This window comes from Bos javanicus, chromosome 28 (genome assembly GCF_032452875.1).
Source record: "Bos javanicus breed banteng chromosome 28, ARS-OSU_banteng_1.0, whole genome shotgun sequence".
NCBI classification, from domain to species: Eukaryota; Metazoa; Chordata; class Mammalia; order Artiodactyla; family Bovidae; genus Bos; species Bos javanicus.
Window position 1 is genome coordinate 24,967,370 of NC_083895.1, and position 21,700 is coordinate 24,989,069.

Below are 21,700 nucleotides of genomic sequence, written 5' to 3' on the forward strand. Positions count from 1 at the left end.
ATCCCCCTGCAATGCAGAAGACCAGGGTTTGATCCCTGGGTTGGGAAGTTCCTCTGGAGAAGGGAATGACTACCCATTCCAGTATTCTTGCCTGAAGAATTCCATAGGCAGATGAGCCTGGTAGGCTACAGTCTATGGGGTTGCAAGAGTCAGATACGACTCACTAACTAACCATATACAGTATCATCTCATTTAGTTTGAAGGTAGTTTCAACCAAAATCTGAATTAATTTAATAATAAAGTTGAAGAGAAGTTATAGCATCATTTGAAAGCCTATTTATTTGGAAGACAGCTACAAGGATTCATGTAATCTTGAAGTACTGTCCTCTAGGTTCCAGACAGAAATAAGAAAGAACCCCTAAGAAAGTTGGAATATCAAGGTCCTACCAATGCAGGACAACTCACTAGATCAGGTATATAACAAACAGAGAACCTGTTTTGTGAAGAATGCCAAAATGACAGTAAGCTGGTGAGGAAGAAAAAGCCATAGGATGTTAGAAATCATGACAGAAAACCAAATGTAATGCCAGTGGTCAGGGAAATCCTACTTAGAACCTCTCTATGAGGCTAAGTGCACTGCCAGTCATTCATAGAGTTCATCAGTTACTTGTAGCAATACTAAACACTGTTATTTGTTTGCTTTGTAGTGTTTATTATAATTGGTGATTTTCATTCTCACGTATTTATACAAATCTAGATTTAAAATACCAATTGCTGTATCATTACGATAAGATCCTCAAGTGAACTGCTATAATGACAATTTCCAGAAAAAAGAAAAAGCGTGAGATTGTTTTCAAACTGATTAGCAACTGTACCTCATGGCACAACCATATGAAAAAAACACATTTGGAAACATAGGAGCAAGATTAGTGGGGCCTTTGAGCCATAGTCTCAATTTGGATTCCATTCACTTTACCTGGCAACAGAGCCAACTTAGCAGGCATCAGGCTGTGCAGAAGATTTGCATGTAAATGAAAACAGTTTGGGGCATTTTGCTTTCCCTCAGTAAAAGTGAAATATCACTTTTCACTGGCACTACAAAAATAAAACGGAGGTTAATATAGAAGGATCCAGGGCAGAGTCCATTACCGGGAGAACTAATTTGGCAGGTGCAACAACCTCTTGGAGATCATGGTCCATGATTCTAGTGAGTACTAACAAGTGAAACATGCAGGTGTAGAAGGTATTAAAGGACAAAGCACAGATATAACATTCTGAAATTTATAGGAGTAAAATCACCAAATTAAGAAAAATCACTGTATTTTCAATATTGTTTTTTATCATTTTATATATTTCAAATTTAAACTAATTCTTTATATATATTTAAACTAATATCTTTATATAATTCTTTAAAGAGCTCAACAACATTGAGATCTTTAAATAAAATTAATAAAAAACTTTTAAATAATTGAAATAACAAATGAAGAAGTTCCCAAACATTATAATGCAGCTCTATGTGACTCATTATTAGTGTGGAGTTTTGAAATTCATTTTAGCCCTATACCTCTATCCTAGAATCATAATGACCTGGCCTTGACATCGTAAGACTTTAACAGATTATCTCAGTCATACAGTTCCCATAAAACCCAGTCATCCAGGGATGGATATTTTTAAATTCTTCCCAGACTGTGCCCATTACTCTATTACTTAATTTATTCATGCATTCATTGATTCAATAAATACATATTTAGTTCTTACTGGGACCACATGAAACAACAAAAGGCAAGGAAAACTGTGATTAGTCATAGATTTTGGCTCAAGGAGGTTATGGTTCTAATACAAGATATATGCACAAATAAAGACCACAGAAGACCAAATTTCAAAATATACATATCATAAAAGTGCAGAGGAAGTGCCTTGATAATTTAAGGAAGAGAAAGAGCAAGAGTAAATTAATGGGCGAGAGAGATGCCAACTGGGGAGAAGAAAAATGCTCTTCCTACATGGAGTCTCTTCTCTTTCACTTGCTAAGTGTATGCTAGAAGACTTTATGTTTCATCCAGAAGCCTTGAGGACAAGTACTTGGTGTATCTCCAGCATCTAGCCCAGTACCAGAATCAGCAAAGGCATTCAGCATGTCTTTGTTGAAGTTAATTAATTAATGAATGGATATTTCTATTTGGGTTTTTGGGTACTAGCATTTGAATTTATGAAAATACATTATAACCCCTAGTTATTTCTTGTTGCAAAACTGAAATAAAAACAAATAGTTCTGTAAAAAATAAAATACACTCACAAGTGAAAAAGTCATTTAAATATTTGATACATTTTTAAATTGAATTTTAATGAAAGGATAACTATTAATTTTCAAACATAATTCAATTTTTTTCACTTTGTGAAATCACTCTGCAGGAGTTCACTATAATGTTATTTTCACACAAAAGGCACTAGAAGAATTATTATCCTCCTGCAAATAGTGTTTTCTTTCACATTATTCTCAAGTTATAGACATTTGAAATTTTTCAAAATCATATTGAGCTCCTACTTATTCTATACTTGTAATCTCAAGATAGCAATTGTTAGTTTAGTTGGCAACTTAGATCTTAATAAAATACTAAAATTTAATATTATGGCATGGGTTATATGTAAGAATTTAAAAGTATAAAAAAACTAGTTTTGTTTTCTAAGTTTAAGGGTAGCATAACATAAATTCAGGCTTTTATTTACTGAAAGTGCTTCTTTAAATAAATTACTAGTAGAATCAAGATAACTAAAATTAATGCTGCAACAGTCTATTGTGCTCACATGAATTAAGCATTAGAATGCTTAAGAGCACCAGAGATAGATTGCTCTTCAAACAAATTTCAAAGTGTAAAGTATATTATCTTTGTGGGAGGGTCTATAAAAATAACTATTGAATCACTTCTCCAGCAATATTGACTCTGGCCAATAAATCTGGAAAATAGCAAAACTATTTTCAAATAAAGATGACTAGTTTGTTTTGCATTCACAAAGTATAAATAACATAGGAGAATCAGCCAGAGCAGAGTATACACACACACACACACACACACACACACATATACACATCCTTATATATGCACACATCTGTCTCCTAGCTCACTCCATCCTTTGCCTTCCTTTCCTCTCTTGCATATTTGTCTGTCTCCCCACTAGTCTATGATTGTGTTAAAATGCAGAAATTATATCTTATTTATATTTATTTCTGAACTTCCCCATTTATGCAGTCCAGCACTTACCTATAACACTTTTCCATACAGAAATAAATCAAAACAAGTATCATTTAATATAAAACAAAATAATCAGATTAACTGAGGTTTCTAACTTTTTGAATTTTGTGTTAAGAAAAACTAACATCATTTAATTGAAAAAATTTCTACCAATTTCCAAATCGACACAGATATCTAGCTTTAAAATCCCTAAGTTCAGTTCAGTTCAGTCGCTCAGTCGTGTCCGACTCTTTGCGACCCCATGAATCGCAGCACACCAGGCCTCGCTGTCCATCACCAGCTCCCGGAGTTCACTCAGACTCACGTCCATCGAGTCAGTGATGCCATCCAGCCATCTCATCCTCTGTCATCCCCTTCTCCTCCTGCCCCCAATCCCTCCCAGCATCAGAGTCTTTTCCAATGAGTCAACTCTTCACATGACGTGGCCAAAGTACTGGAGTTTCAGCTTTAGCATCATTCCTTCCAAAGAAATCCCAGGGCTGATCTCCTTCAGAATGGACTGGTTGGATCTCCTTGCAGTCCAAGGGGCTCTCAAGAGTCTTCTCCAACACCACAGTTCTAATGAATCAATTCTTTGGCACTCAGCCTTCTTCACAGTCCAACTCTCATATCCATACATGACCACTGGAAAACCCATAGCCTTGACTAGACGAACCTTTGTTGGCAAAGTAATGTCTCTACTTTTGAATATGCTATCTAGGTTGGTCATAACTTTCCTTCCAAGGAGTAAGCGTCTTTTAATTTCATGGCTGCAGTCACCATCTGCAGTGATTTTGGAGCCCAAAAAAATAAAGTCTGACACCGTTTCCACTGTTTCCCCATCTGTTTCCCATGAAGTGATGGGACCAGATGACATGATCTTCGTTTTCTGAATGTTGAGCTTTAAGCCAATATTTTCACTCTCCACTTTCACTTTCATCAAGAGGCTTTTTATTTCCTCTTCACTTTCTGCCATAAGGGTGATGTCATCTGCATATCTGAGAGTATTGATATTTCTCCCGGCAATCTTGATTCCAGCTTGTGCTTCTTCCAGCCCAGCATTTCTCATGATGTACTCTGCATATAAGTTAAATAAGCAGGGTGACAATATACAGCCTTGATGTACTCCTTTTCCTATTTGGAACCAGTCTGTTGTTCCATGTCCAGTTCTAACTGTTGCTTCCTGACCTGCATATAAATTTCTCAAGAGGCAGATCAGGTGGTCTGGTATTCCCATCTCTTTCAGAATTTTCCACAGTTTATTGTGATCCATACAGTCAAAGGTTTTGGCATAGTCAATAAAGCAGAAATAGATGTTTTAATGGAACTCTCTTGCTTTTTCCATGATCCAGCAGATATTGGCAATTTGATCTCTGGTTCCTCTGCCTTTTCTAAAACCAGCTTGAACATCTGGAAGTTCACGATTCACATATTGCTGAAGCCTGGCTTGGAGAATTTTGAGCATTACTTTACTAGCGTGTGAGATGAGTGCAATTGTGCGGTAGTTTGAGCATTCTTTGGCATTGCCTTTCTTTGGGATTGGAATGAAAACTGACCTTTTCCAGTCCTGTGGCCACTGCTGAGTTTTCCAAATTTGCTGGCATATTGAGTGCAGCACTTTCACTGCATCACCTTTCAGGATTTGAAATAGCTCAACTGGAATGCCATCCCCTCCACTAGCTTTGTTCGTAGTGATGCTTTCTAAGTCCCACTTGACTTCACATTCCAGGATGTCTGGCTCTAGGTCAGTGATCACACCATCGTGATTATCTGGGTCATGAAGATCTTTTTTGTACAGTTCTTCTGTGTATTCTTGCCACCTGTTCTTAATATCTTCTGCTTCTGTTAGGTCCATACCATTTCTGTCCTTTATCGAGCCCATCCTTTGATATCTCTAATTTTCTAAAATCCCTAAAGGTCTCCCTAACTAATCGTACACATATTTTATCTGGGAATATAACTAAGGATCCTGTCCCAATCCAGAATGTTCTCCAGATTAGACCCTTCCCTTTACACTTGAATTTGCCCAATATGAGCTTAGTAAAAGCAAAGAGCTCTGATTTTGAGTCGTCATCACCATCTACCCACATCATGAATCCCTGATCAACCTCAGGTTTCTTTCCTGAGGACCCAAAGTGTAAAGCAGTATCATAAAGCTAAAGTGTAGCTTAGCAAATCATAGGTGTTTTCCATAAGAAAATTAAGATCCAGTGTTGACAATTGATGTCAATAGTACCAGACACATTATACTATGCTCAACTATTTAGACTCAAAAGCCAGTGTGATTTAGATAACATGAGGAATAAGCAATAAAGCATATTGGTTAAGAAGTCAGGGAACCACTTCTGCGATTCACCAGGTAAGTGAATTTAACTAATTAAACTATCTAAATCTTCGTTTTTTCCAACTGTAAAACAGGAATAATTATATTTATCTTACAACAGCCATGGGAGGCTTAAATAAGATGACCTAAGTCCACCATGTAGCATGGTACCTAGCACACAAGAAATGCTCAATAAATGATAGTGACAATAATGAGGGGAAGTCAGAGGCATGTCCAGGCAGGAGTTGACCAAGAGATGGAATAAGTGCCACAGCCACTCAGGTGGCTAGGCAGAGAACCACTGTGGAGATCCCAAAGAATAAAGGTAGGACCAGAGGTAACATCTAGGCAGGCTTTGACACTCTCACAGTGAACCAAGCTTCAATGTGACAATTTCTTACACTACATTTCCTTTCATTTTATCAACTGCTTGAATACTTAGAAACCAAAATAGTAATTAGTCATAAAATTTTCAAGATTCAAGCCAGCAGAAAAGATATGTTCTATCAAGTTTCTTAATATTACTCAGATAATACCAATGAAATAATATCAAAGACACAACTTTCTATTTTTACCATATTTAAAGCTACCAGCCTGTACACAAAACTCATGTTTGGTAGCATGAGTAGAAACAAATGTTTGGAACTAATCCCCAAACATATATCAAGTTGCACATACTCTAATAAAAACAAAGTCTGTCTGGAAAACTTCCATAAGCTTATGTAAATGAAATCAAAAGTAGGGGCATCAAGATAAGTAAGAATAAAGCTCTTATCAAGTGCATTTTGAAAAAAGTTAAAACACTTTAAATAAATTAAGAAATGTATGCTGCCAAGTCACTTCAGTCGTGTCCGACTCTGCGCGACCCCATAGGTGAAAGCTCATCAGGCTCCCCCGTCCCTGGGATTCTCCAGGCAAGAACATTGGAGTGGGCTGCCATCTCTTTCTCCAATGCATGAAAGTGAAAAGTGAAAGTGAAGTCACTCAGTCATGTCCGACTCTTTGTGACCCCATGGACTGTAGCCCACCAGGCTCCTCCGCCCATGGGATTCCCCAGGCAAGAGTACTGGAGTAGGGTGCCATTGCCCTCTCCAAGAAATGTATAAACAGTGATATAATACACATGTATTACTCACATATATCTATATGTACATATGAAATAGTGTTTATAAGGAAGCCGATTTCCCATAATAATGTATATTTCAAATCTTATTTCTTTGCAAAGACAGAGTAATGTTGCATACATGATAAAGAAAAAGAAAAAAAAGAAGCATTCACTATTTTCTACATTCTGCTTACATTTAATTAAACAGAAATATAGCTAATCTATAGAAATGAATTTACAAATATTGAGTTCTCTTTATAACTTTACTGATTAGGCATACTATTTATGCAATCACTAAAATAAACAAGATAATACTATTTTGAGCAAGATAATGGCAACAGAAATGCGAGAAGTAATGCATGTAAAAGATACATGTCACTCATGTCAGTAAAGTTACTGACAAATAACGGGACATCTGGAACAAGGGACAAGGAAGAGCCAAATGGATTGGCAAAGCTGACTTAACCTGGTGTTCCCCAAAACAGAATAAGGGCCATGGGAAGAAGTTAGGTTGGATCCAGAGCTAATGAGCCCAATCTAAGACAAATTTAGAGACAAATTAGAAAAACACTATTCTGAAAAAATAATGCTTGTTTCTTATTTCATATATTAACAGGTAGAAATAAACTCAGTTGAAAATTTCTTAAATTTAGAAGAATAACAAATGTAATATAATAGGCCCCTGAATTATAACATAAAATAAAGAAAAATATGTCTTGATAGTGATAAAGGCTAGGTCTCAAAAAATTAATTCCTTCATGAAGCAAGTCTGTTTTTTCACTGCATGCAAATTATTGAAAAACAAAACCCTGTTAGCTACAAAAAATTTAAGAATCAATCTTTCAACAACCCACAAATGTAGAATACTTGTTAGGTAAGATTGGCCTTATAAAAATGGAAGACTTCCCCTGTGATATATAGGAACAGTGTGAGCATTCTGCTCAATGAAAATCAATAGAAATATTTATAATTACAAAAAACTCTACTCAGAAATAACACTTAACAAGCAAAATTTTCCTATATTTTGCAATTCTAGAGGGAAAAAAACAGCCTTTTTCTATTCCCTCTCAAAAATGGGCTGTCATTTTTGTTCTGTAGATACTTACTGTACTTAAAATAATCTTTGCTATCCTACAGAAAAGATGTTTAAATGGCTTATAACTAATTATAATATGAACAATATACATTAACATTCATATATACACATGTGTTTGTACAAATACACATAGATATTATTTTGCAGTGAATACAGGATTATTAAAATGACCATTTTTATGTAATCACAAACTGGAAACTTTAAAAAGCTATTCCTTCCCCTTAAAGTCGCAAGAGTCCCATTTTAAGTAAATGGGAAAAAATACTGAATAATGAGTTACTTTTATTCATCTAACATTATAAAATTTGTGTGTGTGAAAGGTACGTATAAGTGATGCTGAGAGAGACAATGGAAAATTACTGCTTAGGCATATCATTGATGTAAAGAAGTAACTAGTTTAGTAGACTAGAAATTTTTCCTGAGGGGAATTTCCTAAATAATGGGTTAGCTACTAGCTCAACATTAGAATAGCATATAATGATTTCTTAGCTCAGACTCTAGATTATATTCCTTTGTGGAGAGTTAAGTTTTCATATCCCTGGATCTCTATAAGTTATGCCTTAAGAATAATTAACTCATCTGAAAAATACTTACCTAAAGCAATGAAGAAAATCACAAGTAATTAAAAATAGGAGTTCATCAGGTTAAAATTCACTGAAAGAAACTGTTCTCTCAAAAAGATAGGACAAGAAGATTCTACAGACACTTTAAATAGAGCCCTGATCAAAAGGTCTGGGAAGCAGAGCCTTCTTAGATTTATATCACCTACTGCCCTTCTTAAAACATTTCTGACTAGCTAATCAGGCACTCAAGTTTGCTGTTCATTTTCATTTCATAAAAGAACATATTTGGGTCATCTTCAGGTAGGTTGACTAAGTGATTTATTTTCCAAAATGGGGCAAAAGCATAAACTGGGACTGCCCTGGTGAACACTCTGTCCATAGGGGAGAGCTTGGCTGTGTGCCTCTCCTGCTTCAGCATATTAATAGAAATCAGTTAAAAATGGAGAAAGGGACCAAGACAGAGAAGATGAATAGAGCACACCCAGGTCAGACCTGAAAGGGAAAAGAAAGCAAAGGGCACAAGGTCATGTGACTGCTGATTACGTGAGGAAGGGGAGGGGCTGTTGTATTTACTGACCGAGACAAGGATTTACATGGATTGTATCTGAGTCTCAGGCTATTTGTTTAGTGCCAGTGGCTAGCTTTTCCATCACTGTGCTGGGCTGGGCTGTGCTAAGTCACTTCAGTCGTGTTTGAATCTTTGTGACCCTATGCACTATAGCCCGCCAAGCTCCTCTTTCATTTGGATTCTCCAGGCAAGAATACTGACGTGGGTTGCCAAGTCCTTCTCCAGGGGATCTTTCTGACCCAGGGATCCAACCCACATCTCTTACAACGTTTCCTGCATTGGCAGGAGGATTCTTTGCCACGAAGACCACCTGGAAAGCAGTCAGCCACTGTGTTTGTCTGAGTGTGTGTGTGTTAAACAATCTCTCTCCATATGAGCATCCCTGGTGGCTCAGTGGTGAAGAATCAGCCTGGAATGCAGGAGATGCAGGTTCGATCCCTAAATTGGGAAGATCCCCTGGAGAAGGAAACAGCAACCCAATCCAATATTCTTGCCAGGGGAACCTGGTGGACTACAGTCCAAGGGTTGCAAGAGTCGGACACAACCTACCAACTAAACAGCAACAAATAGGTGTAGTATACACCTATATATATTTTATATAATAACAAATATGAAATATTTTGCAGTGTCTAAATATGTCTAAATATTTAGACAATTTGTCTAAAACTAATGTGTCATCAAAATTTGCATTTGATATCATAAGTAATTGGCCACAAGATTATGTTCATTTATGTACAATAAATATATGTACAATATTTCCATGCTGTATATATGTGTATGTCAATATATGTGTGTATTCCTTATAAATATACATGTGAATGTAACTAATCCTTTTAGATTTTCAAAATCAATAAGTCAACCTGGGAAAATCTACTATGATTTTATATCCACAGGTTTAGTTGTTAAATTCTACTCACTAATGCAATTGAGTATGTTATTTTCTTGATATTAAGATATCAGATCAGATCAGATCAGATCAGTTACTCAGTCATGTCCAACTCTGTGACCCCAACTCTTTGCGACAGCACGCCAGGCCTCCCTGTCCATCACCAACTCCCAGAGTTCACTCAGACTCACGTCCATCGAGTCAGTGATGCCATCCAGCCATCTCATCCTCTGTCATCCCCTTCTCCTCCTGCCCTCAATCCTTCCCAGCATCAGAGTCTTTTCCAATGAGTCAACTCTTCACATGAGGTGGCCAAAGTACTGGAGTTTCAGTTTTAGCATCATTCCTTCCAAAGAAATCCCAGGGCTCATCTCCTTCAGAATGGACTGGTTGGATCTCCTTGCAGTCCAAGGGACTCTCAAGAGTCTTCTCCAACACCACAGTTCAAAAGCATCAATTCTTCGGCGCTCAGCCTTCTTCACAGTCCAAATCTCACATCCATACATGACCACAGGAAAAACCATAGCCTTGACTAGATGAACCTTTGTTGGCAAAGTAATGTCTCTGCTTTTGAATATGCTATCTAGGTTGGTCATAACTTTCCTTCCAAGGAGTAAGCGTCTAATTTCATGGCTGCAGTCACCATCTGCAGTGATTTTGGAACCCAGAAAAATAAAGTCTGACACTGTTTCCACTGTTTCCCCATCTATTTCCCATGAAGATATCACCAGCTTTAAGAATCACTTTCAGTTTCAGAGAAAATACATGTTAGACATCCACACTGATGATAAGTACCATCCCAATTTCAGAAAGATTAAAATGTGAAAAATATGACAGGACATTTAGAAAGTATAACTAAGGAGTCAGAAGTTTTAAAATAAAACATATACCCAAATAAGAGACTCTCTAAATATAATATGTGGGATTTTAAAATAAACAATGAGAGCTAATTACTTAACTGAAATGATTCAAATTAAGACTTACACTCCAGATACAAGCAGCCTCTAGATACTTAATCAAGCAGGACCTTGTCTGTGTACACACACACAGAATAAATGTATCATGGTTTGTTATTTTTCATAAATCAATACCATAGAAATTATGAATTATTCACAGTAGAGTTAATTCCAAGTAAGCCAGGAATGATATAGCATACATAAAGCATAAGTTTCCATGACAAATAAGAACAAGCATATAAAATCCTACAGATATACGACCCATAACACATTACAGAGCATTGATTTCCCAGACTCTAACGTGAAACTCACACACACGATATCAGTTCTATTTTCCTTCTCTCCTATAACTCAAATGTATTCATGGTGCACAATTACTTTTGCATAATAGTATATTTCAGTTATCTGGGCTATTTCATCTGTAACAATAGGAGTTCTTCCTTATTTTAAATGACCATCTTTGGAAGCATCCTATTATTTTCTAATTAATCTTTCAATCACTGTGATCATTCTTTAAAGTGCATGGCATCTTTTATTCACACATCAGAGAACATGCTTCAGATTTTTTTAAAAATCTACAAATAAATAGGAATGATTTTCAGGAATATAATTTTATATATAGGATTACATTTCTGTCTCCAAGGACTAAGCTCTACACATTTGAGACATTGAAATGTTCACAATAAAAAGAAATAATAATCTCATAGGAAGTCAGTATTTTAAGAGAAAACAAGCAAATGATAGATCAACTAATTTTTACTAAAGGAAAACTAAATAAAGGTAGAAGGATACAGTAGATGGAAAGAGAAGAGGCAAAAATGGTTCTTTGCATGGAGAAAAGGACTAAGAAAGTAAACAAAGAGGTAATGGATAAAACGCGGGCATTCTATTTTTCTTAGCTTTGGGCTCCAATCTTAGCTGAGATTAGAAACAAATTTAGTCTGATATGCTCTAACAGAAATATATTTTATCCACCACTAAACAAGAATGGGGGAAGGTTTTATCCAAGGTAATTCAACAATATGAATAAATAATTAGGATATTAAACAGAGATCAAGGCTGAAGATTCTTCAAAACCGCCTATTTTTTAGAACAACTTTTTTTATCTTATTGAAAAAATGCGAATAATCTCTAGACTTTGACATCTGAATACATTTCAATCTGCCTTTTGTCTGTAACACATGTGTTTCCCTTATGCTCACAATGGTCACTTTTGTTTTTTCTTCATATTTTGAGAACTTGCTTCCTTTCGTTAAGCTGCAACCAGCAAGAGTCCCTTCCATATATATATATATAAAACGGATCCCTTCAAACTAGCCTCATGCTTTGTTGCTTTTAGACCTTAATAGGAGCCATAGATTCTTTCTGGGAGTTTTCCAAACTTTAGATTTTAGATATATGGATCAAGATACAGACGTTAAAGTATCAAAGAATCCTCACGGCAAAATAAATATTAAGAAGTTACTGATCAGAGATACATTGTCACAATATTTACCGACAGTGACTGAGCTGTGACACAGGTACAGGGGTACAAGATTATTTCCAAAATCATGGCAGTCAGGCACTATCACTGCTATTGTCCAAAAGAGCACGTACGGGAGTACAGAAAAAATGCTTTTTAAAAAAGGTATCATGAGGATAACCCTATTCTTTATTTCATAGCATGTTACAATGTTATAGCTTTTTGCAATAATATTAAGCTACAGTATCCAGATTATATGAACACTTTAAAATGTAAAAAAAAAAAAAAAAAAAAAGAAGAAGAAAAAGTTATTGAGTAAAAAGAGCCAGAATGACTTGCCTAGACAATTCTCTTCCACAGTGACTCTCAAAGTGTGATGTGTGGATTAACAGCACCAGTCATATGTGAACTTGTAAGAAATGCAAATTTCAGGTCCAACCCCAGACCTACTGAATTAAAAAAAAAAAAAAAAAAAAAGCAGGGAAGCAGAGATTGGAGCTGAAGAAGGGGGAGGTTCTTTTTATATGTAATGGGCTTCCCAGGTGGCACAGTGGTAAAGAGACATAAAAGACATGAGTTCAATCCTTGCCTCAGGAAGACCCCCTGGAGAAGGAAATGGCAACCCACTCCAGTATTCTTGTCTGGAAAATTCCACTGGACAGAAGAGCCTGGCAGGCTATAGTCTATAGTGTCACAAAGGCTTGGAAATGACTAAGCGACTGAGAACTCAAACTTTGAAAACCACTTCAATGTTCAACTGTATTCTAATACCAAATAATATTTTTCCTAGTTTTAAAACCACAAATTTACCCCACTGAACGAAAAGCATTTTTTTTTCCCAAGAAAGCTTTTAGCATTTTCAGAATCACTTAGTTCCCTATTTATCTGAAGGTTCAAGTGAAGAAATAAGCAGCTCCTTTTCAGGCTTTAAAACTGTGGCATTGTGTTTGCTAGTATGAGATTGAGGGACATTAGTGGGACCGTGTGGGGGGTTAGTCAGATCAGCATTTCAGACTCCAAATCTCACCCCCAAAACTGTTTGTCTTTTTATAACTGACTTTTCTCATGTCATTTTTCTCCAGATACCTTTATCAATGAATGTGTCAACTTTTCTGGCATACGACCAGCCCACAATAAGTTACTGTGGGGTGCATCATGAACTTCTCTCTCATAAGTCTTTTGAAACGAATGCACAGGAAGATACGATGGAAACACACCTAGAGACTGAGCTGGACCTGAGCACAATCACAGCAGCTGCCCGAATCACTGACCATAAACAGCCGCTGGCTTAACTGAGCCAAGTGGTAACCAAGAGTTACCACCAAACTGTGTAACCTCAAGGACAAAATGAGGAAGATTTGTTCATTGTGGACTCTAAAAACAACACAATCCCCTGTTAAAATAAACAAAAATCCAAGATTGATTTATGAAATAAAGAAGACATGAATTGTTTCAAGTCTACACTTTGTAATTAGCTAAGTTGTGCAGTATTTTTTTGACTTAAAAAGAGTATGACCCTGAAAAAAAATCTTTTTCTTTTTTCTCAAAATTCATCCTACCTATCTGTAAAAACTGTACAGAGCTAATGTATTTTTCATATTGTAAAGTTTCAATTACAAAAACAATTGGTATGTACAGTACCATAATTTAATTACATTTTACTTTACAAACTTTACACATTTCAGTTTCTAAAATTTTAAATTAACAAATATTATTTCTTGTGTTATTCAGAGTTACTCAGTTTTGTAGGGACTGTTTTGTTACTGCTTTTGTGCCCAGAAACCTTGACTCTAAAATTCTGTGCTGTGCAAAACATGCACGATTTTTATCATGCTTACTGCGTAGAATTTTATCTACTTGTTCCAGAAATAATACATTAACCAAAAAGGGTTTAATTGTTAAGACTTGTAAGAAGTTCTTCAATTACATAGACAGGTTTTTCTTATAAATGAAAAAAAAAAATCAAAGATTTTTTTAACACTTCTCAGATTAACTGTTGCCTTGAATTACAGCCTAGTTTCTAAGCAGTGAAATGTAATGATAAAGAGGGATATTTTTAACAATATATTTCCGAATGAATGACTCATTATTTCATTCTTTTGAGTAACCCATTGTTAAGGGTGTTGGGGGGGAGCATGGACAAAACATCACTGGAAACAAAGGCCGTAACCACAGCAACAGATTTTGATACACTTAAAAGGTGCAGCTGCCAGGGACAAAGAAAAACTTGTTAACATCTCATTATTTCAGGCCAAGGTGGGAGGATAAAGCATAATAATTGAACAGTAGACATTTTTCTCTTAATTAACCTGAAGTGGTTTACCTAAAAATAACCATCAGTCTGGGCAAAATATGCCTGGTTTTTAAATCAATTTCTCGTTTAGAATGGTGAGGCTACATTTTAGGATCATCTCAAAGGGATGAAAATTTTCACTTTGTGTGAAAATATATATGAAAATTTTCACTTTGTGTGCTACATCAATTTTCTCCTGGGGGAGAACTCTAAATATTTACAGCTCATTCAATATAAACGAGAGCCATTGTGAAGAACTTTATCACTGAAGTAGACTGTAAACATCCTTAAAATATTCTGTACTGTTTATATTGCTATTTTATAATGAGGTTCACTTCCAAATTATCTGAAAAATAACTTAGAGTAATTTGAAACCACCCTGGATCCTATATTGATTATCTGATTGTATTATAAAGCCAATTCAATCAAATTATGAAAACTTGACTTTTCAGAGGCTGAAATAATCAACTTGTTTCTGTCCTTTGCTTGACACAGGTTACTGTTTTGAAAATATTGTCATTTTATCTATGGTATTCATACATTCTTTTGTGTTTTGTGAAACATATAAGTTTCAATTGCTGGTACACTAGAAGTGCATTTTTATGTTGCCATTTTTAATTTATGACATCAAAAATAGGTTGGGAATATATCTAATAGGGATAAGACAGTCAAAAATAATGAAGAAAATAATTTGTGAAAATTGATGTCAAACATTTAATTTTTTATTTCTTCCAAAGAAATTCAAATTTGTAGTTTTATGCAGGTTTATCATTGCAAATTTAAGAGCAGCTTCAAGAAGAATGAATTTAAATAATGAAGAGCAAATTTTTGTTAAAAGTATAGTCAGAAGGAAAAAAAATGTTGGAAGAGCAAACTTACTAATTTAAATGAAACTAAATGTCACAGTACTTGTATCAACTACTTTGCATTCCAGATTTTGTAATATATTTTGCATAAATTATTTGCTATTCAAAAATTTTTGTAATTTTCAGTTTAATTTTAATCTCTATTTTTTTCCAATTCCTAATTTTCTTGTAATTTATTACTGTCAGAATATTCTTAATCCTCTATACTGGGATTTTGCTTTGCAGTTAGCAAATCTATAGAGGATTAATTATGAATCTATTATGTGTGGATCTGAAATCAGATACAAAATTTTATTTATTATGTAAAACAAAATGTCATTTGCAATTTTTTCTTATTAGAAGTTGTCCTTGCAAAGATTCAAATATCTTTTTATTTGTGTAAATGAGCACTTTATATATCTTTCCAGACATTTTCAAATTGACAAACCATTTTTAGAAAGTTTAAGGTTCCAGGGAGCCTCACAAATATATGCCCTTTATTTCCTGAATGAAACTACTTTCTTTTTTAGGCATTTTAAGTTCCTCTAAAGTGAACCACTATAAACAGAAGCATACACCTTGGAACCATAGCTCTGCGTATCTGAGGACTTACTATAAGCTACATACAGTAAGAGCCAAGTAAACTTCGAATTTTTGTTTTCCTCATATTTGAAATTAAACCCAATGGACCTTTAACAGGAAAAAAAAAAGTTCTGGGTTACTTGTTTGCTTAATTTTTATTTTACCATACCCAGGGGTGTGGGCACTGGGGGAAAATGAAAACCTGCTAACGGAGATTGTGTCTGGAATATTTACATTTGCAATTTATACATTTGTGTCTGAAATCTTGTTTCTAACTTATCTTTTTCAGGATTCAATAATCTCCTATTTCTTCTTTCTAACCACTCCATGTCTCCCTACTTACTATTCATTTATTTAAACAACTGAAATGCTTCTGTATTTGGAGTTGAAAAATGCAGTTTAGCCCCGTGTGGTTACAGTAACAGCAATGGCTGCAAACAAATTTATGCAGTGTTTTGAGGTTTACAAACCACATTTCACATTTTGTCTTTATAACCAGTGAAGACACATTAATCTCAAAGAAGTTGAAACTTGCCTAAGAACATAGGGCTAATAATTTATGGAATTGACCTACTCTCAAAATTCAGACCCTATCCTATTAGTCTTTCCACTAATCTAAAAGCCTTCCCTCTCTAATTAGGGCCAGAGAATTTCCAGATAGTAAACAGCATTTTAAAAAATGTTTGATATGTTGTTTAGTCATCCCTAATTTAAATCAGTTCCTCTATCTGTATAACATATGAGCTAAATGGAATCTCTGTGTGCTATGCTGGGCTCTCACATTAAAACTCTATTCAGAAAGTATAACAAGTCATCGGTTTCTTAACAAATCATATTGTTTGTAAATGTGTAGAATTGTTGCTTCCAGGAATTAGATGTATACCGGCCCCAAGGTACAGAATACAATTGAGAAGCACAAGATAAAAGACAAAGATCAAAATTGAGATTATGTGTAGAGTTATAAGGGGCTTCCCTGGTGGCTCAGAGGTTAAAGCATCTGCCTCCAATGCGGGAGACCCAGGTTCGATCCCTGGGTCAGGAAGATCCCCTGGAGAAGGAAATGGTAACCCCCTCCAGTATTCTTGCCTGGAGAATCCCATGGATGGAGAGACAGATTCAGTGTGTAAAGTTGAATATACGTTTAGCACATGTTCAATTAAACTCAATTCAGAGCTAATTGGGAAAACCTTTATAATTTTCTTTTTTCCTTTTTTGTTTCAGCAAAAAATAATTATTGAACCATGAATTCTTATACCTAGAGAGAATAAAGAATAATTTTATCTATTCTCCTGCCAACAAAAATGAAAAGCAATTCACCCAAACTGATGTACAAATGATAAAACATACACTAATAAGTAAATAATATTCTTGATCAATTCATTTTTATCATCTCTATCCCTATTTCCAAAACCATAAAATCAGACATATTTTAATATGAAATTATATTTTTAGAAGAAAAGAAAACATGCCCAAATTTAACATTTAAGAGAAACCGCATAATCCTGACTTGAAATCAGATCAGCATGACTCCACAACCTGCTTAGAAATAGCAAAATTTTTTTGCAAAAATATTTTTTAAAATAAAATAACTGTGTATGACATTAAAAATATGTATTTGTTTTTCTCTATTCCTTACTGGAAGACAGATATCATCTCTCATACTAAACATTAAAAATAAGTAAAAAAACAGAAAGCATGAAAGCAGGTACCTGATGTGAATGATTTGTAAGCTGGAAAAAAGAAAATCTGATGTAGAGTTTCTAATTGCGAATTAGCAGCAGCAGCAGCAGCACATGAAGGGAAAAGTAACAGGACCAGCAGATATTCAACCTCAGGAAAGAAGATGAGAAATCTCTAAAGTAGATACGATAACATCTTACATTGGTATGCTGCTGCTGCTGCTGCTAAGTCGCTTCAGTCCTGTCCGACTCCGTGCGACCCAATACATGGCAGCCCACCAAGCTCTCCCATTCCTGGGATTCTCCAGGCAAGAACACTGGAGTGGGTTGCCATTTCCTTCCCCAATGCATGAAAGTGAAAAGTGAAAAGTGAAAGTGAAGTTGCTCAGTCCTTTCCAACTCCCAGCAACCCCATGGACTGCAGCCTACCAGGCTCCTCCGTCCATGGGATTTTCCAGGCAAGAGTACTGGAGTGGGGTGCCATCACCTTATCGGTATATTGGTATAGCTCTTAACAATTTATCTCTGGGTAAAAATATAATAATCTCATAATACATAAAAAGTCCCAAGGTCCAGATGCGTGGATTATAGAATAAGAAATCGAGAACAGTTGGTCTTGCAGTAAGTAAGAGCCTCCAACAACTTTTTTACCTTCAACTCACCACAGCTGTCCTTAAGTAGAGAGGTACCAAGGGCAGGGGATTCAGGCTTTCAAAACTCTTCATTTTACTGTGCTAAATTGCTTCAGTTGTTTCTGACTCCTTGTGACCCCATGGACCATAGCCTGCCAGACTCCTCTGTCCATGGGATTCTCCCGGCACAGATACAGGAGCAGGTTGCCATTTCCTCCTCCAGGGGATCTTCCCAACTCAGGGATGGAACCTGAGTCTCTTATGTCTCCTGCACTGGCAGGCAGATCTTTACCACTAGTGACATCTGGGAAGGCCTTCATTTTACTATTAACTCTAATAGAGAAGAAACATTTGAAAAATTTAAAAATATATATATTGAATGGTGATGGGTTATTTGTAAAGATCTCTCATGACTTACATTATGATTTTATTATGAGATAGGAGGCTGCTTCTATGTAACATTTTTAAGTTAGGGTAAAATCAATGTTTGAAAAAGTCCACAGTTGATTATTTACCTTTCTAATAAGGATGGTGAGCTTAAAGCAACAGAGTGTCTCAGTCATCTAGGACTTAGAGAACTCTTGAATTTCTTCCTCCTCTCTCCCAAATATTTATACACTTTGCTTTATGATATCTGTCTTCCCAACAAACTAAGTGAAATTTTATCTTGTATAAATCAAATAATAATTCAAATATATCAAATGACTATGTGAAAAACTATCCTTGGAGTAAATTGTTCTTGCTTTCTAATATGAAACACCACTCAGTAACTCAATTCTTGTAAACTGATTCCATATATCTTGTGTGAATTATGCAGCACACTTGTACTGCATGGCCTTAAAAGTTCTACGATGCAGTCTTTGCCCCAGACTGAATAAAATAAAGGACTATCTCTAGTTCTGAGCAGGTCTATAGACACTGAAGAGTGATTGTTTTCAGTCATTTTCAACTGCTGAGTTTATTTGTCTGGACTAAAATGAAAAACAATTTTTTTTGGTGGCTTACTGGTAAAGAACTTGCCTACTAATGCAGGAAATGCAGGTTCGATCCTTGGGTCAGGAAGATCCCCTGGAGAAAGAAATGGCAACCCACTCCAGTATTCTTGTCTGGGAAAATCCCATGTACAGAAGAGTCTGGCGGGCTGCAGTCCATGGGGTCACAAATGATTGGACACAACTGACCCATTAAAACAGCAATATGAAAAACAGTATTAAAATAATATGAATGGATAAAGGTGACAGCTATAATTTTTTTCTATTTGTTAATTTAAACTTGTTTTCTATTCATTAGTTTAAACATAGCCTCAAAATTACTATTAATAGAACAAAATGAGCCCAAATCCCCTGGATCCATTCTAGATTTACTGAATCAGAATCTCTGGAGTTAATCTCTGAGTCATGCTAAATTTTGCAAAATATTATTCAGATGAACTTACTTTTACTAAACCATTCAGTTACTTTTTATTCTAGTCTAAAATGATCCTCGTAGCTTCCTATTCCAATGTGAATCTAGTTTGCTAAGGCTGCTGAACATTTTTCTTGATTAGAAGAATGTACAGCAAAGGACAACTATACCCAAAATGGTCAGATTGTTTCCTGACAAACTGTATTATTTATAGATTTTTGTTCCCCACTAGCTCTTTCAACAGAAATATCTGAAAACCATCCTAAAGTAGTTGGGTTATTCACTTAAATGATTTACTTTCATGGATAATAATCTAACAGTTGAAAAACTTGAGTTGAGGAGAGAGGAAAGACTTAATTTATGATGTAATAGGCGTTGTGCTGTCCTCATATCATTCTCAAACTATCTTAGGAAATAGATACAACCACTATTTTTTAAAAAAAAGAAAACTAAGAATCATTGTAGTTGAATAATTTGCCAAGGCTTATACAGTAGAGTTGGAGATTCAAATCCAGTTCTCCTGACTCTAAGGACATGCTCCTACTACCCAATAGCACATTTTCAAATGTTAAAAAAGACTATAATCAATATAATTGTGTTCGTATATTTTAATAAGGGGTGTGGAAACCAGAGGAAAAGAACATGCTTTTCTATTCCTAAACAGAAAAATTGATTAAGCTGTTTCACACTGTGTAGAGATTACCTTCAGTACCCCAAGTCTACAACTTAATGGAAAGAAAGACCCATTATTTTCTTGAAGTTTTATACACTGTTTCCTAAAAAGGATAAACATTTGCAAGAAGTTCCTCAAAAAACATGTACTCCTAAATACTCATATTGTATTTTCATTTCCAATCTTCCTAGCTATATTATAAACTTGTAACAAAAATATGATCAGTAGATATTCACAATACAAACTTCAATTAGTCAAAGACGGAGGGAATGTTGGCAAACGAAGCAAAACTTGTATAGATGAACAGTCAGTAAAGTACCCAGTGCAAATGACAATGTCAAAAATAGACCGATCATCTACAGTCACAAAGGTTAACTGGCAATTGGACGCGTGGGTTGCAGAATATTCCCTGTGGTAAGTTTATGCAGGGATATTTTTTGTAGAAGCATCATTACTTACACAAATGTTTTCATCATTACATACAGGTGGCCAAATAAAACTTTTATTTTTAAACTCACATCTTCAAATAAAACTTCCTGAGCCTCAGCTATTAGCAAACAATTATTAAGTAGCCTCTTGATTCCATTAATGTCTCTAGGAGCTTTTTATTAAACCACTGGACTAACAATCTCTTCTGTTTCTCCCTGAACTTGTACAAGACCAACGTTATATAACTGGGAAGATGCATTATCATTTTATTTATTTTCTGATACTACCTGAACACGTAGCAGCCATGTAAAAAAATTTTTTTCTTTTATACTTCATGTGGGAATCAAGAGCCAGTAGAATACTCTTATAAGTCACAATTCTACTAAAAATTGCCGCTACTACAACTGTGATAAGACTATGCTTAAATTTAAAACAACTAATAAATACAGCTAAGAAAGAAGCTTAAGCATCCTGAATCTAATATCATTATATCTGTTCATCCTGGCATACAGAAATTACATCTGAAACATCTAAAGTAATTCTGATTTGAGAAAATAAAGATGTTCCTTGTTTGTGAATTGAAGATATGATAAAGTACAATGAAGAGGACAAAAACATTACACATATTGAGAGGTAAGTGAAAGAAATGTGATTCATTCTCATTAGATAACCTTCCAGTTAGTTCTAAAAATTAAGACTAGTAATTAAAATTTACAATAACATTTATGCCATCAAATGTCAATATGTAAAAACCAATATGGATATTAGGGACATAAAAGCAAACATATTTGTGATAGCAATATGTATCAAATAGAATTAGTTCGACCAGAAGAGAGAATACTAAGGATAAAAAATACTTTGAAACTATCACCATTACTTCTCCAGAGAAAACTGAAAAATCAGAATAAAAGATTCAAACTAAATACCAAATGCTCTTTTCAAGATCAATTTTGAAATAGCCCAAATAAAAGCCTCAAACTGTTGCTTTCAACTGTAAGTAACTACATTAATTCATATATACCTAGTCAAGTCAA

General features: G+C 35.1%; 2 protein-coding genes and 1 non-coding gene across 6 annotated transcripts in view; 2 read left to right on the forward strand and 1 right to left on the reverse strand.

Annotated features, from left to right (window-relative positions):
* The window catches only part of LRRTM3 (leucine rich repeat transmembrane neuronal 3), a 218,979-nt gene extending 202,884 nt beyond the window's left edge, over window positions 1-16,095 (forward strand). Inside the window, exon 3 of the mRNA XM_061405116.1 lies at window positions 13,212-16,095. Coding sequence (XP_061261100.1) covers window positions 13,212-13,421 — 210 coding nt within the window. The 3' untranslated portion in view covers window positions 13,422-16,095. The remainder of the gene's footprint in view (window positions 1-13,211) is intronic.
* Window positions 1-21,700, reverse strand: part of CTNNA3 (catenin alpha 3) — a 1,922,060-nt gene that overhangs the window by 1,292,745 nt on the left and 607,615 nt on the right. The gene's annotated exons all lie outside the window — the stretch shown is intronic.
* On the forward strand, window positions 16,820-16,892 carry TRNAW-CCA (transfer RNA tryptophan (anticodon CCA)). Its single transcript has one exon. It is a non-coding gene; the product is annotated as a tRNA-Trp (tRNA).